General features: G+C 41.8%; 1 protein-coding gene across 2 annotated transcripts in view; it reads left to right on the top strand.

The window, feature by feature from the left end:
• DZANK1 (double zinc ribbon and ankyrin repeat domains 1) overlaps nucleotides 1–17207 on the top strand; it is a 103122-nt gene that overhangs the window by 43568 nt on the left and 42347 nt on the right. For both annotated transcript variants that reach the window (XM_073628169.1, XM_073628168.1), the window contains exons 4-8: nucleotides 139–256; nucleotides 3264–3351; nucleotides 6780–6904; nucleotides 12193–12278; nucleotides 15638–15755. In XM_073628169.1, the coding sequence (XP_073484270.1) occupies nucleotides 139–256; nucleotides 3264–3351; nucleotides 6780–6904; nucleotides 12193–12278; nucleotides 15638–15755 (535 nt within the window). The remainder of the gene's footprint in view (nucleotides 1–138; nucleotides 257–3263; nucleotides 3352–6779; nucleotides 6905–12192; nucleotides 12279–15637; nucleotides 15756–17207) is intronic.

The raw sequence follows: 17207 nt of genomic DNA, 5'->3' as shown, positions 1-17207 counted from the left end.
CTGTTGATGGGGGGGGGGGGAACCCACAACTTTCTATCCTGCACTTCATCTATGGCCGATTTAGTGTATTTATTTATTGGTATACTTTGCAGCTGTTGTTTGTACCAATGTCCTCTTTGTCAATTATTTAATCCGTAGAGACAACAGAGAAAGTGGCATTGTGACCAAAGTGTTCATTGTGGAGTATGTTCCTCCAGAGATAGAGTCATCAGATGAAGATAACGATGAAAACTTCCTGAAAGAGCTCTCCAAACAGGTAAGAAATAAAATATGCTGCTTGCTTCTTGTTGGGTGTGCAAAATGAAATGATGCCGACCAGTGACTATGGTGTATTTGGAGGGTATTTACTGGGACTTTTCAGGTGCAAACAAACATACAGTACACATATTACTTTGTAGAAAAATGGCTTTTTATTACTGCATATATGCATATCCAAAACATTTTAAAAAGGGGGAAAAGAGAGCTTGACACGTCGCTCACAATTGCTGCTGAAAGCTTAGCGCCAACAAGTTGTAAAATATTTTTTTACACGTAGTACCCTCCATAACTTACCCTTCAGCACTTTACATTTCACTATAAATAGAGAAATTATTCAATTACCTCAAGCTGGTTACAGTAATGGGGCCAGGGTGGTGCTCAAGGCATTTCTCTGATCTACCAGTATGCTTCATCAGGAACTGCGGAAAGTGTGTACATTCTCTGGACTGTATGTCAGACAAGTAAAGCATCCAAGCCTAATAATACAAAAGGTGATTAAAAAGGAGAGGTCCAAAGGCTGCCAGGATTGATCAATGACTGGACGGCCCTAATTTGATGTATGGACTTTATTGGTAATTGTTACATCCTTATGTTTTTTCGTAGTGCAATTGTCCAATTGAGCAGAATTGCCATGCACAGTAATTGTCCAAATTTGTCTATACAAGACATCCCAGTGAGACTCCATAATTTATTATTATTATTATTATAGGTACTTATATAGTGCCGTCAATTTACGCAGCGCTTTACATATACACTGTACATTCACATTGGTCCCTACCCTCAAGGAGCTTACAATCTAAGGTCCCTAACTCACATTCATATACTAGGGCCAATTTAGACAGAAGCCAATTAACCTACCAACATGTCTTTGGAGTGTGGGAGGAAACTGGAGTACCTGGGCACAGGGAGAACATGCAAACTCCAGGCAGGTAGTATCGTTATTGGGATTCGAACCAGCGAGAGTGCTACCCACTAGGCGAGAGTGCTACCAACTACACCACTGTGCCGCCCCATAATTGTTAGATCTGCTGAGAATGTACTGCAATATTGCAAATTGCCACATCAATATGGAAGAAATCAAAGTCTTAAATCAGTCTCAATATGGGACTTAAGAGATCACTAATGGACCATGCAGTGGCACCCCTCTAGCACTCTGGTACGGGTGGCTTTCCCACATAATGAAGAACTAGTACATTTTGATATAATTCTAATGGAAAATTGTGCTTGTTCTCGTATTATGCATTCAGGATTTAGTGACTTTTACTGATATCCCTAGCCAGACTATCTTTGCATGTGACAAACCTTGTGGTCCTGCCACATCCCCTGCTTAGCAGTTGCTTGTTTACAGCAGTGGAGAAGGTCTTTACTGGTTAGAGTTAGAGTTAATGATATTTATCAGGAAGCATAAAGAATTCAGAGGAAGCAGGTGTTAGTTGGTGCATGACAACCTCATCTTTTCCACCACTATGATAATCCCTTTTAAGATGAGATTCCCATTGGAGATGCATCCTATGGCAGTGATAGAGCATTAATGGGTGCAAGAAACACAACCACTACTGGAGACTGAATGAAAAAGCCTCACCTCTTCCAACACTGTGATAATCCCCTTTAAAGCAGTTCTAAACCAATTGATTTGACTGTTTCCTAAAACTGTTACTTTCAAGCAATGCCACTATTAATAACTATAACAGCAGCTTCTAATCTTGACAAAACTGTCAAGCGATCAAATGACTGTTGTCGTAACTGATTACATGTGCAGCACCATTGCAACTGCAGATCCAACAGATGGCAACTTCCTTGGCTTTAAAAGATGGGGTTCCCATTGGAGAAACATCCATTGCCAGTGAGAGAGGGCCAGTGAGTCCAGGGAACACAGTGTCCTGGGAACCGAATAAGACAACCAACTCTCTTCCATTACTGTGATGAATGGTGGTATCTCCAATTGAGGCACTTTCTATCATCACTACCGCAACCAATAAGTTTAGGAGAAAACCTGTTACTGTTAGAACAATTGTGCGTAGCTGAGAAGGATTAAAGTGGGATATCCCGAGTATACAAAATACTACTGGAGGTAGACGGAGAGGGGAGGCTGCCATTCATCGTGCAAATGAAAAGAATCATAAAATTTGTCTTCTGTTAAGCGGTAGATACAAATACTATAGAAGTGAAATATAAATGTATATCTAGATGATATATAACCCCAGAAATAGTCCATAAGTTTCAAATAGAAAAATCTCCTAACTGTTGGCAGGGTTGTGATTGAATTGGGAATATAGCACATATATGGTGGGCTTGTCCCAAAATAAAAAAAATTTGGAAGGAGGACCTTGCCCTGATTAAGGAGATTACAAAGATAGAAATCCCTGATGGAGTCATCAATAAAACATTATAAAAATTCCCTAGTACCACATTTTGATAAATGCTGCTAAAAGCTTAATTCCACTCCACTGGCAGGATCTTGAAAGTCCAACAATAGCAGAATGGTTGAAGAAAGTTGAAGTTGGATGCAAAATGGAAGTGCTGCGAATTAGTGACTGGGATGAGAGTGAGAAGAAGTATACAGAGATGCTGGCTGGGGGAGATCAGGGCTAGATTGAACAAGTAAGAACGAAGAGGTTAAAAAGTAAAAGGGTATGTTGATGAAGGTCGGAGTGGAGGGGGGGGGGGAGCAGGGTAATTAACCAACAATTGTTAATGATGGAAGATGCCATCTGTTTTATACGGTGTCTTGTTTTGATGTATGGAATTGTTGAAAAATAATAAATATGATATATATAAAAAAAGATTCCCATCCTATGCCAGTGATAGAGCAACAATGGGTGTAGAGAACACACCCACTCCTGGAGATGGAATGACACCCACGCTGTAACCATCACTGTATACTAATGCGTTGCTGCAGTGATTTTGGAGAATCTTATTGACTCCTGAACTAAACTCCAAATGTGCATGATTGTTCTTATCCTGTACAATATAATGGCCTCTGATGCAAACATCTCTCTGTTTAGAACACTACCAATACTTTGAAGACTAAAAAGAAAGATGGCATATTACAAAGACCTTCAGCCAGGGAAGATACAGCACACAGTTATAAAGGTAAAAGTGTGCATTTGTGCATTTGGTTGTTCACTGATGGCTTTAAAATACATTGATCCTAATGTAGGTGTAGATGTGTGAAAGAACAGTTGTCCATGATGTCTTCACTCTATAGAGGAGCAACAGAGTCACCCTTGGACAGCAGAATTGTCAATCTGGGTGGAGGGTGTGATGGTAGTATTCGATGCGTTAGCAGATTTCGATTAGATTAGATTTAGAATAAACGCATTCAATTTCTCTTCTGCAATAAAAGAATCTACCTGCCTACTTACAGTCTTCTTTGGAATGTGCATCTTAATTTACGTTCCTGTGGTCTATCGATTTGTGCCCTGCATGCGCAGAATGGAAGGGGACTCCGGCTGATTTTCCGATCAGCTGGAGTGGCGTCACTATATCGCATGCGCACATAGTAGGAGGCTTTTTTTGATGGGAGATAACATTTCACGGGCAGAATTGAAAGCAATGCAAAGAGCGGAGGGACACCGAAGTTGTCAGATTGAGCCTTGCTGTTCCAGGGCGGGTTGTGAGTGTGTTGCAGGGTGGGTTGTGAGTGTGTTGCAGGGCGGGTTTTGTCTGTGTTGCAACCCGCCCTTAGACACAGGCAAAACCCGCCGTTCAACACACCAAACCCGCCCTGCAACACACAAAACCAAACCTTGAGCAGACTGTAAACCCACAGAGCAACAGCGAGGCACAATATGACAAACACGGTGTCCCTCCGCTGTTTGCATAGCATTCAATTGTGCCCACCAAAGAGTATCTCCCGTCTAAAAAAGGCTCCTACGATGTGCAAATGTGCTATGGTGAAGTCACATCAGCTGATCGGGAAATCAGCTGGATTGCCTTCCCATTCTGCACATGCGCGGGCACTTTTCGACGGAGGGCACAAATCGACAGAACACCTGCACAGATTCTGTGTGCCGGAATGACTGAACTCCGGTACATGCACAGGAGTGATTTTATCCTACTTTGGCCAATAAGGACAGCGGCATCCCGGCACCCAGAAGAAACTGGGTGGTAGATGCTGGCGAGGGACCTTGAATCGTTGAAGGAAAGGTAAGTATTGTGGACTTCTATTCTGGTTTAAAGCGGTTCTAAAGGCTGAAGCTGAAGCTTAGTGCTTTCTCTGCAGTAAGGTAAAAATCCTTCTTTGTTCAACCCCCAGGCCCCCCATACTTACCTGAGCCTGATCTCGATTCAATGCTGTGCACAAGAGCAGTTCTTTTCTCTGCTCTCTCCCTCCTGAGGTTCAGAGACAGCAGCATGAGCCATTGGCTGCCCCTGCAGTCAATCACAGACAGTGAAGAGGGAGCAGGGGGAGGCGGGTCCGAGCTGCATTCTGTGTGGTTATGAACAAACAGAGCTGGCTCCGGAGCGAACCTGCACCAGTGCCACCATAGCAAGTGGCTTGTTATAGTTGGCACTTGGCGAGGGACACAAGAAGAGGAGGATCTGAGATGATCTGTGCAAAATCATTGCATAGAGCAGGTAGATATGATATGTTTGTTATTTTAAACAAAAATATGGCTTTACAATCACTTTAAGGAATGGTGAGCTGCAATATATTATTTTTTTTGGAATCGCTTTGATGGCTTCTCCATTTTCCAGCTTGTGCTGAGAATATGAACAAGAGAATCAGTGAACAATACAGGTCAATCTTCTTTAGCTTTTTTTATCCATGAGGTCCTTTTGAGAATTGTGCATACCAGAACATAGTAAGGGGGTGTACACATACTTGTAGACAGAATTGTAACCTGTTGTCATAAACTTGAAAAGCACTTAGATGTAAAAGTTTACCAAGCTGATGTGAGGATAGGGAGCAACTATTGCTGGCCATACACGTTTAGAAAATTGTTTGAAAAAGCGCTCAATACGCTTGATCGATCGACTTTTGATTTGTTAGTGGGCTTATTTCAATTATCAAAATGCAAAGTTTTATGGCAAAAAAACGAACTGTCATGTCAGATTTTTTGAGCCTAATAGAATCGATTCTCTAAACCAGGGATATGCAATTAGCGGACCTCCAGATGTTGCAAAACTACAAGTCCCATCATGCCTCTGCCTCTGGGTGTCATGCTTGTGGCTGTCAGAGTCTTGCTATGCCTCATGGGACTTGTAATTCTGCAACAGTTGGAGGTCCGCTAATTGCATATGACTGCTGTAAACATTAGTAGTGGAATCGATCCAAAACAGTTCGAAAAAATCTACAGCTCATGCGTGTGTTAAAATGTAAGCCCGGTTTGGCGAAAAGTTGACCTTTTATGTTATCGATCGATAATATGTCGATAGTTAAGTGACGTACAGTATATTGATACAATGATGCACATTTGACAGATCTTTAGAAATCCGACCGCTTTGTTCAAACGATTTTCTAACTGTGTATGGCCAGCTTAAGAGTAGACTTAAGAGAAAGACCCAAAGTAAAAAGGTCATAAATTTCATCAGTTTTTTCTTAGCAAAAGGTGTGAATTATCTTTTTTAAGTTTGTATTTCTATAGCACTTTATTTTCTGGGGACTCAAAGTGAAAAGCGGCCATCTTGGAGCACTCAATTTAACCAATTAATTTGCCAGCGTGTCTTTTGAGTGTGGGAGGAAAATCGGTCTTTCCAATTAAAAAAAATAGACTCTCTGCAGTCGCTAAACTGTTAAACATCCATAATGTACTTTATAGTTAGTCTATGTCATTTATGTATAGGTTGGAAATTACACAAATGGAGCTCAAATTGTCTTTCTAATTTATATAAAGCGTGGCTATGGATGATACGTTCATTTTAACCATTGAAAAGAAAAAAAAATTTTCTCTAAAAAGAAAACCATATTCATTCTTTTTCTTTAGAGTATGTCAGTATTTCTTGCTACAAAGTGGTATCTACTTACAGACCTTATGCAGCATACACACGAGCGGACTTTTCAACCGGACTGGTCTGACGGACAATCCGATCGTGTGTGGGCTTGATTGGACCTTCAGCTGACTTTTTCAGTCGAAAATCTGACGGACTTTAGATTTGAAACATGCTTCAAAAATCTTTCCGCCGAACTCGAGTCCGGTCAAAAAATCCGCTCGTCTGTATGCTAGTCTGACAGATGAAAACCCACGCTAGGACAGCTATTGGCTACTGGCTATCAACTACCTTATTTTTGTCCGGTCGTACGTCATCACGTACGAATCTGTCGGACTTTGGTGTGATCGGGTAGGTCCATTCATTCAAAAGTCCATCGGAAGTCCGTCAAAAGTCTGACGAAAGTCCACCGAAATGGCCCTCAGACTTTTGTTGCCGAAAAGTCCGCTTGTGTGTACGCGGCCTTATTGTTTCATAAGTCGCAGCATTTTTAACAAACACAAGCAAACAGCATTCCAGCTTATACACAGATGCATCTTCAGCTTTTGCAGAAAGTTTCATTTGTTTTCCTTGGTTGTGCTTTTAAGATCTTGATGCAGATGGGAGAATCAGCCACAGGTCTTTGACTGGTCCAAGATTTCTGAATAGCCGTCTCGGAAAGAGCAGCCAAGCAGAGGAGGCATTGTCGGTACTGCAGACCCAGAGGTCACAGGTAGAGTGCAGCAAGTGCTCTGTTGTCTTGTATATGCAGCTTCATGGCAAACAGATGTATCAAGCACATTGTTTAATTGAAATGTTCATATGTCTGAAGATGCCAATGTTACAATTACATGCCTTCAGTTACTTTGTCCCTTTTGAAGTATCATTGAGTCATTTTTTTTTTAAATGCTATTTTTACCAATATTTGCCAGAGCTGTCTGGTACAAACAACTGTCATTTATCTGGCCATAGATGGATCGAAATCCAGCCAGTTTAGCAGAGACCAGCTAAATTCCATTCCATGTGTGGCCATCCCTGTTTGATAGAAGTTGATTGTTAGATCAATATCTGTCAAATGGAAATGTTGGAAAGCTTTTACCAATCAGCCACATCAGCTGCTGATCAGTGTGTTCTGACAGTGGAGAGCCCCGCTGTCAGAATACAATGTCTCTGCAGGAGGGAATTCCTCCATCCACCTTGCTTGTGTGGATGGAGAAATTTCTTTGCTGGCTGAACAGAAAAAAACAAAAGAAAAATGTGACCTATCTCTGGCCAGCCTTTTTCTTGCCTAAAAATCCATGATTAAGCGGACCTAAACCCTAATGGGCCGTACACACGATAGGATTTTCCGACAACAAATGTTGGATGTGAGCTTGTTGTCAGAAAGCCCGACCGTGTGTATGCTTGTCGGAATTTCCGCCAACAAATGTTTGAGAGCAGGTTCTCAAAGTTTTCGACAACAAGAATTGTTGTCGGAAATTCTGAGCGTGTGTACACAATTCCGACGCACAAAAGTCCACGCATGCTCGGAATCAAGCAGAAGAGCCGCACTGGCTATTGAACTTCATTTATCTCGGCTCGTCGTACGTGTTGTACGTAACCGCGTTCTTGACGTTCGGAATTTCCGACACCATTTGTGTGACCGTTTGTATGCAAGACAAGTTTGAGCCAACATCCTTTGGAAAAAAATCCACAGTTTTGTTGTCGGAAAATCCTATCGTGTGTACATAGCCTTATAATAATTTTACCCAGGGCTTTCGTTCTCAGAGAATAGGTGTGGCCTAGGTTAGGTAGCTAAATACATCAAGACCAGATTTTATTCATTCCCAATCGAGAGGCTAACGATATTATCTGCAAAATCGAATCTATTTAGCCCGCATTCGATTCTGAGAAATGCTATTGTTGTCAATCAATATGGAGAAGCTATTTGACATCATTTCTTGACAGTACCTGTTCTTTGCCCTTAGGATAAGGGGCTTTATCACAAAGTTTTTGAACTGCATCTGCACTTTATTCTCAAATGACAGCCCCAGTCTGTTATTGTGGACATACATCCTCAACATGTCCCATAGCTAGGGGCCCGAGACAAGGGTGTCCACTTTCACCCAATGTGTTTGTGTTGGCCCTTGAACCCCTAGCCCAACACAACGACATCAAAGGTCTGGAGGTGGCAGGTTGGGACAACAAAATCACGCTTTTTGCTGATGAAATATTATTCAGCCTCAACTCATACCTCTATACCTTGCCTATTGGACACCTTAGCTGAATCTAGATCCTTCTCAGGATTGAGAGTCAACCTGACTAAATCAGCTGTGATGGATATTTTGTTATCTCCCTCGGTTTTGTGTCATTCAAAAACTAACTTTGATTTCCAATGGTTCACTCGACTACCATAACTAGGTATACATTGGACATCTTCGTACCAAGCCAGCAATTCTCCCCCCTAATTTTGTAAGGTGAAATTCTTACTATTATCCTTGAAGACAACATCAAATTTTCTGGTTTGGCTGCCTCGATGCAAAATGACCTTTTTCTGCAAGCTCCTTTATTACTTCAGGGTCCTCCCAATTAAAGTTCAAAAATTCACACTACAAACTTTCTAAAATCATATATTTAGATTCATTTTGGGTCCTACCGGCCCAAGAAATAACAGAGCGACCCTTTTTTTGCCACAGACTTAATTGTGGTCTTGGCCTCCCAATGCTATCCCATTACTTTGAGGTAGCAAGTATTGCCGCCTTGAAGCTTCTGCATGCCACACAAGAAACCCCTCTTTGGAATCTTTTAGATGAGCTTTAATGTGACCCTATAACAATTTCTTCTTGCCTTGGTTACCTCCCAACTTGCAACCCTCTACTTTACAACCCTGTTCAGCCCACACTCTCAGTCTGAGTCTCTTTTAAATTCTCAGGAGGACTCATCTCCCCTCATCTACCCCTCCTGAACATTGTAAAATACCCCGTGTTCCCTCCAGTCGTGGAATCACCAATCAGATTTCAATGTTGGCTTAATAAAGGGTTTGTCAATGTGCATTTTTTTCCTCACGTTCATGTACGTATGTAAGGACCTGATAGAGGCGCTACTGAATAAATCCCTTGAAGAAATTTTACTTCCTTCATTGAAACCCATCTCTTTAACATTTGCCGCTACGAAAACAGAAGATAGCTAATTCTTGGAAGTCCCCTGTATTAAATTTCTCTGAAGTTCAATCACGATTGAATAGTACAATGATTAACAAGAAGCTATCAGCTATTTAATTGCATGCTTATGAAAGGTTCCAGAAAATATGTTCGCCCTTGATTTCATATTCCCAGCCAAATCCAAGAGCCTTGAGCCTCTGATTAGTTAATACCTCTCTGAGACCCGTGGAGGTGAGGAAACCCCCCTTAACCACCCACCTACCTCTTTGTTTCGCCTCCTTTTGTACCTACAACCCCTGCCTCTTTCTCTCTCTGACTCTAATTGTGCCGCAATAGTGTAATTGGATAATACTAGTCAATTAGTACTCATTGTCTCACGACTAACATACAAACATTTTTGCTCTTGTTGTAAACTCTTCTCCATCATGAGCCACTTACAATTGTTGATAAAAAAGGATTAAACAAGAAAAGCTGTCAATACATACCTATTCTGAGGGCGCTCCAGTCAAGTCACAAGATCGGCTCCCAGCACCAGCTTTAGTGTAGAGGAGGGTCAGCCGACAACGGATGCCCCATAGTAAGCCTATGGGTGATGTCACTGCTTAGGCATTGCAGCTGTTGTTGACAATCTCTCCTATTCACTGAAGCCGGCCGCTGGGGAGATTATGTGACCGGACCAGAATACCCTCAGAATAGGTAAGTATAGACATCTTCCTTTACATGATAGTTAAAATAGGGCTTAGAATGGGGGTGGGAGCAGGTTTAAGTATAGTAAGTATTTTACTGTAATTCTACTGTAACTAAGGTCAGAGAGCAGTGGCAGGAATAGATTAATGATTTAAAGGTTTAGGTTCAGTTTAGGGATTCATTCACATGAATGGCCGGGGGGTAGGAGGGGGTAAAGCAAGCGGTTGAGCCACAGTTGTATTGCCCCCCCCTGGCTGCCCCTAAACACAACAATGCAGACACACAGGGCCATACCCATGGCTTGGCAAAAATTAAACAGCATGTTGCATTCATTCACCAATGAATGGGGTCATGCTGCAACTGTCCTGCAACAGCGTATAATGCATGTTGCGGTGTGGTGGGTTGGCACTTTGAGCCTTAAAGACAGTGGTAAGGAGGTGACATATTGCTTCCCTGCTTCCTGTCAGATGCCTCTGAAAAGTGATCCACCGCGGAGGAATGGCAAACACTGCCACGCATGTGAACAGGACCTAAGATATAATTTCTGCACCCCTCTTTTATCGTGCAGAGATGTTCTGTAGCGCCCTGGCAAAATCAATGTATAATAGAGCATTTATTTCAAGAGAGAGAAAAGAAATATGCTGAATTTGATACAATTAGTTGGTTGACTAGTTTTCACTAGTTGTCACTTTTATTATATATTTAGCAAGGGCCCCGACCCCTAGAGGCCTAATGGTGACCTCCAAAGTCAGGGAGAGCTGACATCCTTCTTTGTAGAGTGGGTTACCAGGCATGGTGGGTGAAGTGCAAGAAGAAATGATGGGCGCCAGTCATTTTTTGAATGCAAACAAGAGATTTATTGTCTCTTAACAGAACTGTGGGAAAGAGGGTTAGGGCCAGGACACCCTTGAGTAGATGCAAAGCTAATTGGCAGACTGTGAGACTTCTATAGTTAGACAGCTATACAGTGGAAGGCCTCCAGCCGGATAACACTTCTGTATATGTAGGATCGCTGTCTCCTATGGCAACAAATCTTGCAACAGTCAATGAAAGGTAGTTGTACGTAACACTTGGTAACTCAGAACAGTCAGTTTCTTATCTTACAGTATCTCACTGTAAATCTTCACTCACTGAGCTCCCAGTCTCCCACTAGACTTCCCGATCCCAGTCGTCAAAGGATCCCCCTGAGCTCTTCCACAGCTATCCCGCTGTATACTCCTCAACCGTCACCCCCGCTATCCTGCTGGGTCCCTGGCTTGGCACTTGCTGAAGCTTTCCCACTTCTTCACTATCCCCAGCTGGTGAGAAGTCTGCTCTGGTACTTGCTGAAGCTTACTCAGTGTAGTCTCCGGTAGGAAAATAGATAGTCCCATAGTGGCGACTGCTTCCCTGCTACCACCGACCACAACTGGTTGCCCGTCTGGCTGAACCTTCTCATTTGGTTGGACTCCAGTCCTGCAGTTCCAACCCTACGCTTGCTTCTCCTGCTCCTGAATAGGCCTCAAGCAGCCTAGCAGCCAGGTGTCCCCGGGATAGGCCTCAGACTTCCGGCCTAGCAGACCAGGGCGACATAACACACGTCCACCCAGACAGCCGTCCAGGTGGCACAAAACCCCAATCACCTGACTCCACCCAAATAGGCTCTCCCAGCAGGCCAATGGACTAAAGAAACCCCTTCCAATTGGCTGAGACACCCCATTCATTCATACTCTGACCTCCCGAAGCCCCCTGTCATTCCAATGTCATTAGCCACAGTGCCACCTAGTGACCTAGAGAAAAGGTGCAGCAATTCCAGAATTAGAGGGGAATCAATTGATCTTCTAACAATTAGCCAGGAAAATTACCACCTGGCAAACAACATTTATTAGCAATCCTGCCTAAACACGGGGGTGCTACATATATATCACCACCTTTTAAATAAATCCATAAACAAAAAGGGAACTTGTTAACATTATAGTGCATGCAGCAATGATGTACTGTAACCTATAGCACCTACTGTATATGCCGCAAGTTTATATGCTAACAAAGATCTTCAAATGAATAATATGGGTTACAGCATGCCATAAGTATGGGCTTTAATGCTATATGTGTTTTCCAAAACAATTCCATTTCTCTGAACAATGTATTGCTTTACGTGTATGAGAAAAACAGACTGTTATGACAATGACTGCTTCCCAGCTTTTCTGCTATGTAGGTGAATGACGCAGCTGAACCAATAGTAAAGAAGAGTCTAACAAGTACACAGAGCATGAGGATCCAGAGGGAGACAGATTTCCTCAAGTAAGTCCACTGTGACACCTCCATGTTTGTGTAGCCCATAGTGAGTAATCAGCTCACCAATAGAAGATAAGGAATCAACTTTTGTTTTTTGGCTGTTCTTTAGTTACCGACCTGATAGCGTTTAATTTTTCTGACAGTTGATATTTTTTTTACTACATTACTATAAGGGATTGCATATCCCACAATAATAATTTCCCTATATGTGCATTTACCCCTAATATTCAAGTAGTGTGTATACAGAACTGGAATTCATTTTAGTGGTAATCCAATTGCGTCAGTATACATATCTTCTTGTAATTGCAGTTGCATAGATATAGTTATATCCTGGCATTCCAAGAATATACACTGAGCTGCAGAGCAGTTTTCTTTTCCTATTTTGCATACCACCTTTTTTTATGTTTTTATATTTTATCAACTGTTATTTACATTTATTCAATGTATTTATTATTATTAATTATATATTGTATATTAATTATTATATATTAATTTATTTTTATTTTATTTTTTTTATTATAAAAATATTTTAGGATATAAGGCTCCTTTCACACTGGTACATTTTTCCTGCAATTTTACATTGCAAGGAAAATGTTTCCCTTTAAATCCTATGGGACTGTTCACACCTCTGCGCTGTGGGTGCGGTGTGTTTTGAAAAGTCCTGCATGCTGCATCTTTGGTGCAGTTTTGAAAACCGCACAAAAAAACGCAGCTCCTCATTGAAATGAATGAAAATTGCAGAAAAAACGCACCGTGATTTGCATTTTTGGGGCTTTTTTGAGTCACTTTTTTTAAATTTTTTTTTTTATAGGTGCAGGCAACCCAGAAACGCACATAAAATGCATCTGAAACACAGAAAGAATTTGCTACAGAGCAGTGTAAAAGTGCTCTAAATGAGAACTATGTATTAATTCAATTTGGCTGATTGCGTTTCATGAAGAAGTTATGGGTTACTAAAATGACAATACCATGGGGTATAAATGGGCAGTTTTTCACAGTTTGTGCATTTCCACACCTTTAAAACAGTTTTGAAAACATGGATTTGGCACATCAGAGCAGCGTATCTTTAGCAATATTTAATATCGATTTTCTGTAAAGGTGCGGGGAATGTCACATTAACTATGCTGTAAGTAGGGTGAATATGCAGATGAACCTTATTGGTGAATACATTTTAGGAGGAATGTACATTGAATGTTATGAGGGTTTTGATCAGCTATATAAAATACATGGCTGTGGGAATGTGTTTAGATGTATAATGGATTTCATGCCTGCTACATGTTTGTTGTAAGCTTATATGTATGCCTGAAAAAAAAATCATTAATTTAACTAGCCTATGGTCCCTTCTTGCCAAGCCCTGGCATCCTTTTAGGTGGGTCTATATGCACGGTGGGGGTAGGGAAGAGGGCAGGATGAACCTACCACTCTGCTTGGGTGTCACAGTGGTCATATAGACTATGATCAAGATCTAAGACAGCTTGGGTCAGTGTGAGCATGCTCTTGGCACAGAAATCTTGCCCATCCATGCGCATATGTGCAGCCTGTGGGCATTAAAACCCACCCTCTTTGATGCAACTAATATTTGGAGAGCTAACGTATCGGCCGAGATTTGAGTTCCTGAGTCTTTATATGTGGTGTGCCCATTTGATTCTTTCTACCAGATCTTTATGTATTTTATGTTATTGAGAGTGCAACAAGAGGTGCTGGAACACACAGAGGTGAACAAGAACATTCAAAACTCTGGAACATAGTCTGGAATTATAACAGGGAGATCTCTCCCTATAACTATAAAATCTTTGGGTGGATCCGTGGATGAACCCTTTAATCTGCTCATACGAGTGAAAATTGTGCCTCTTGATACTGCAACAAACTTGTATAAATCTGACATGTATTGCTACCATCGGGGGTGTTGCTCAGATCGAGAACGGCCTGGGGCACCCCTGGATTCTGAAACCAGAAGCATGGAGAACAGAAGATGTTGACAGACTTACTTGACAGTGGAAGGGTTTTAAAAGGGTAGAAACAAAAATACAAGACCTGTGTATATATATATACAGCTATCAGTGTTCAAACCTTCAAATCTTACATTCTGGCCATTTTATACACTATATTACCAAAAGTATTGTGACGCCTACGTTTACACGCACATGAACTTTAATGGCATCCCAGTCTTAGTCTGTAGGGTTCAATATTGAGTTGGCCCACACTTTACAGCAATAACAGCTTCAACTCTTCTGGGAAGGCTGTCCACAAGGTTTAGGAGTGTGTCTATGGAAATGTTTGACCATTCTTCCAGAAACACATTTGTGAGATTAGGCACTGATGTTGGATGAGAAGGCCTGACTCACAGTCTCCTCTCTAATTCATCCCAAAGGTGTTCTATCGAGTTGAGGTCAGGACTTTGTGCAGGCCAGTCAAGTTCCCCCACCTCAACCTCACTCATCCATCTCTTTATGGACCTTGCTTTTGCACTGATCCAAATCATTTGGTGGAGGGGGGATTATGGTGTGGAATTGTTTTTCAGGGGTTGGACTTGGCCCCTTAGTTCCAGTGAAGGGAACTCTTAAGGCGTCAGCATACCAAGACATATTGGACAATTTCATGCCCCCAACTATGTAGGAACAGTTTGGGGATGGCCCCTTCGTGTTCCAACATGACTGCGCACCAGTGCACAAAGCAAAGTCCATAAAGACATGTATGAGTGAGTTTGGGATGGAGGAACCTGACTGGCCTGCACAGAGTCCTGACCTTCACCCGATAGAACACCTTTTGGATGAATTAGAGTTTAGACTGCAAGCCAGGCCTTCTCCTCCAACATCAGTTCCTGACCTCACAAATGCTCTCCTGGAATAATGGTCCAACAGTCCCATAGGCACACTCCTAAATTTTGTGGACAGCCTTCCCAGAAGAGTTGAAGCTGTTATAGCTGCAAAGTGTGGGCCAACTCAATATTGAACCCTACGGACTAAGACTGGGATGCCATTAAAGTTCATGTGCGTGCAAAGACAGGAGTCCCAATACTTTTGGCAATATAGTGTATGTGAGTGGATAGTTTTGACAAATGATGACAGCTCATGAGATCGTTATTAACAGAAAAGGTCTAAAGTCACCCTTTCCTGCAAATAATCTGAATGTATAGAAGTTGCTTTCATTATCAATTTTTTTATTTGATTTATGTAAACTTATCACATATTATGATTTTTAACTTTATTCAGCCTAGTGTATTATATTATGACTTTATGAAACAAATGGTGCAGCGTCTTTATGATTTACACTAATGGTTTGTATATTTACTTTGTTAGCTTCCTGCACCTTTTAAGCTCTGACTTGCTCCCATATTATATTATGACTTTGCTTTAAAATGACAGGTGTGCCCACTGCTTAGCCCCTCGACCATCTGATCCATTTGCACGCTTCTGTCAGGAATGTGGCTGCCCTGTTCCACCAGTGCCTGGACGTCGCTTGCCACCACCAGAGGGCGCTCAGGTTGGAATTTTCGTAGTTATGTACTTTTATTATTGCGAGAAATAACGCCCACGGGGCACTAGTGTTCTGCTAATTTATTCATTGCATTTTAAAATACATAATGTGAAAAATGCTTATTAGCATTTGTTGAAAGACCAATTCAAACATCAATTTAAGTCCGCTAAAAGCTTTCTAGGCGCATAAAAAAAAGGCTTTAAATGTCTTACAGTTTGCTTTATCTCTAAAGCAGCCATAGTCCTAGTCGAAAATCCTGTCCTCACTATCATGCTGTAGAATAAGATCCTTGCTCTCTGTGTCAAATCAGTGGTCTCTGTGTAGAGGTCCTGCGCTCCCTGCTGAGTCTGCCCCCTGCTGTTAGTGTGTATAGGAAAATTAATTGAATTTTTTCCCCCTGTATGGCTAGCATTATCCTAAACCCAAGTAAATGTATACAGTACACATAAGGTCAGGACTGTGTGCAGGCCAGTCAGGTTCCACCACCCCAAACTCGCTCATCCATGTCTTTATGGACCTTGCTTTGTGCACTGGTCCAAATCATTTGGTGGAGGGGGGATTATGGTGTGGGGTTGTTTTTCAGTGAACAAACTGGATAGGGGAAGGGACTTTGAAGGCATCAACAAACACTGTTACATTTGATTATATAAAAAAGTTTTATTTGAATACAAACATGTTAAAATTTTATTAGAGTAAAACATCATGAACCAGGAGGTTCAAGCTACAGAAACAAGTAGTAACCTATCCTATTCAGATTCAACATAGCATCACATTGATACTCCAACGTTTCGACTACAGGAAGACTTCTTCAGGGGGTTCTTCGTGGAAGAATACAATGAATAGACAAATGTTTATGTAGAGAGATCAAATACGGATGCCAATAACAGCTCAATACATATCCAAGAATCGGGTGGCAATTCAAGGGAAGATTTTCTTGCTAGTCCTTAAAAGAGTCATACAAACAATGAACAAGGAAGGAGGAGGGAAATATGCTACTTCCAATTTTCAACACTTGAGAAGGAGATATACTTGAGGGGAACAGCAGCGCAATCCCAAAGGGAAAATAATTGCCTGTGAGGGAACTCTTAAGACGTCAGCATACCAAGACATTTTGGACAATGTCATGCACCCAACTTTGTGGGAACAGTTTTGGGATGGCCCCTTCCTGTTCCAACATGACTGCTGACCAGTGCACAAAGCAAGATCCATAAAGACATGGATGCGCGAATTTGGGGTGGAGGAACTTGACTGGCCTGCACAGAGTCCTGACCTCAACCCGATAGAACACCTTTGGGATGAATTAGAGCAGAGACTGCGAGCTAGGCCTTCTCGTCCAACATCAGTGCCTGACCTCACAAATGCGCTTCTGGAAGAATGGTCAAACACTCCCATAGACACACTCCTAAACCTTGTGGACAGCCTTCCCAGAAGAGCTGAAGCTGTTATAGCTGCAAAGGG

Source organism: Aquarana catesbeiana, linkage group LG04, assembly GCF_042186555.1.
Source record: "Aquarana catesbeiana isolate 2022-GZ linkage group LG04, ASM4218655v1, whole genome shotgun sequence".
NCBI classification, from domain to species: domain Eukaryota; kingdom Metazoa; phylum Chordata; class Amphibia; order Anura; family Ranidae; genus Aquarana; species Aquarana catesbeiana.
This window is presented reverse-complemented; position numbering and strand designations above follow the sequence as displayed.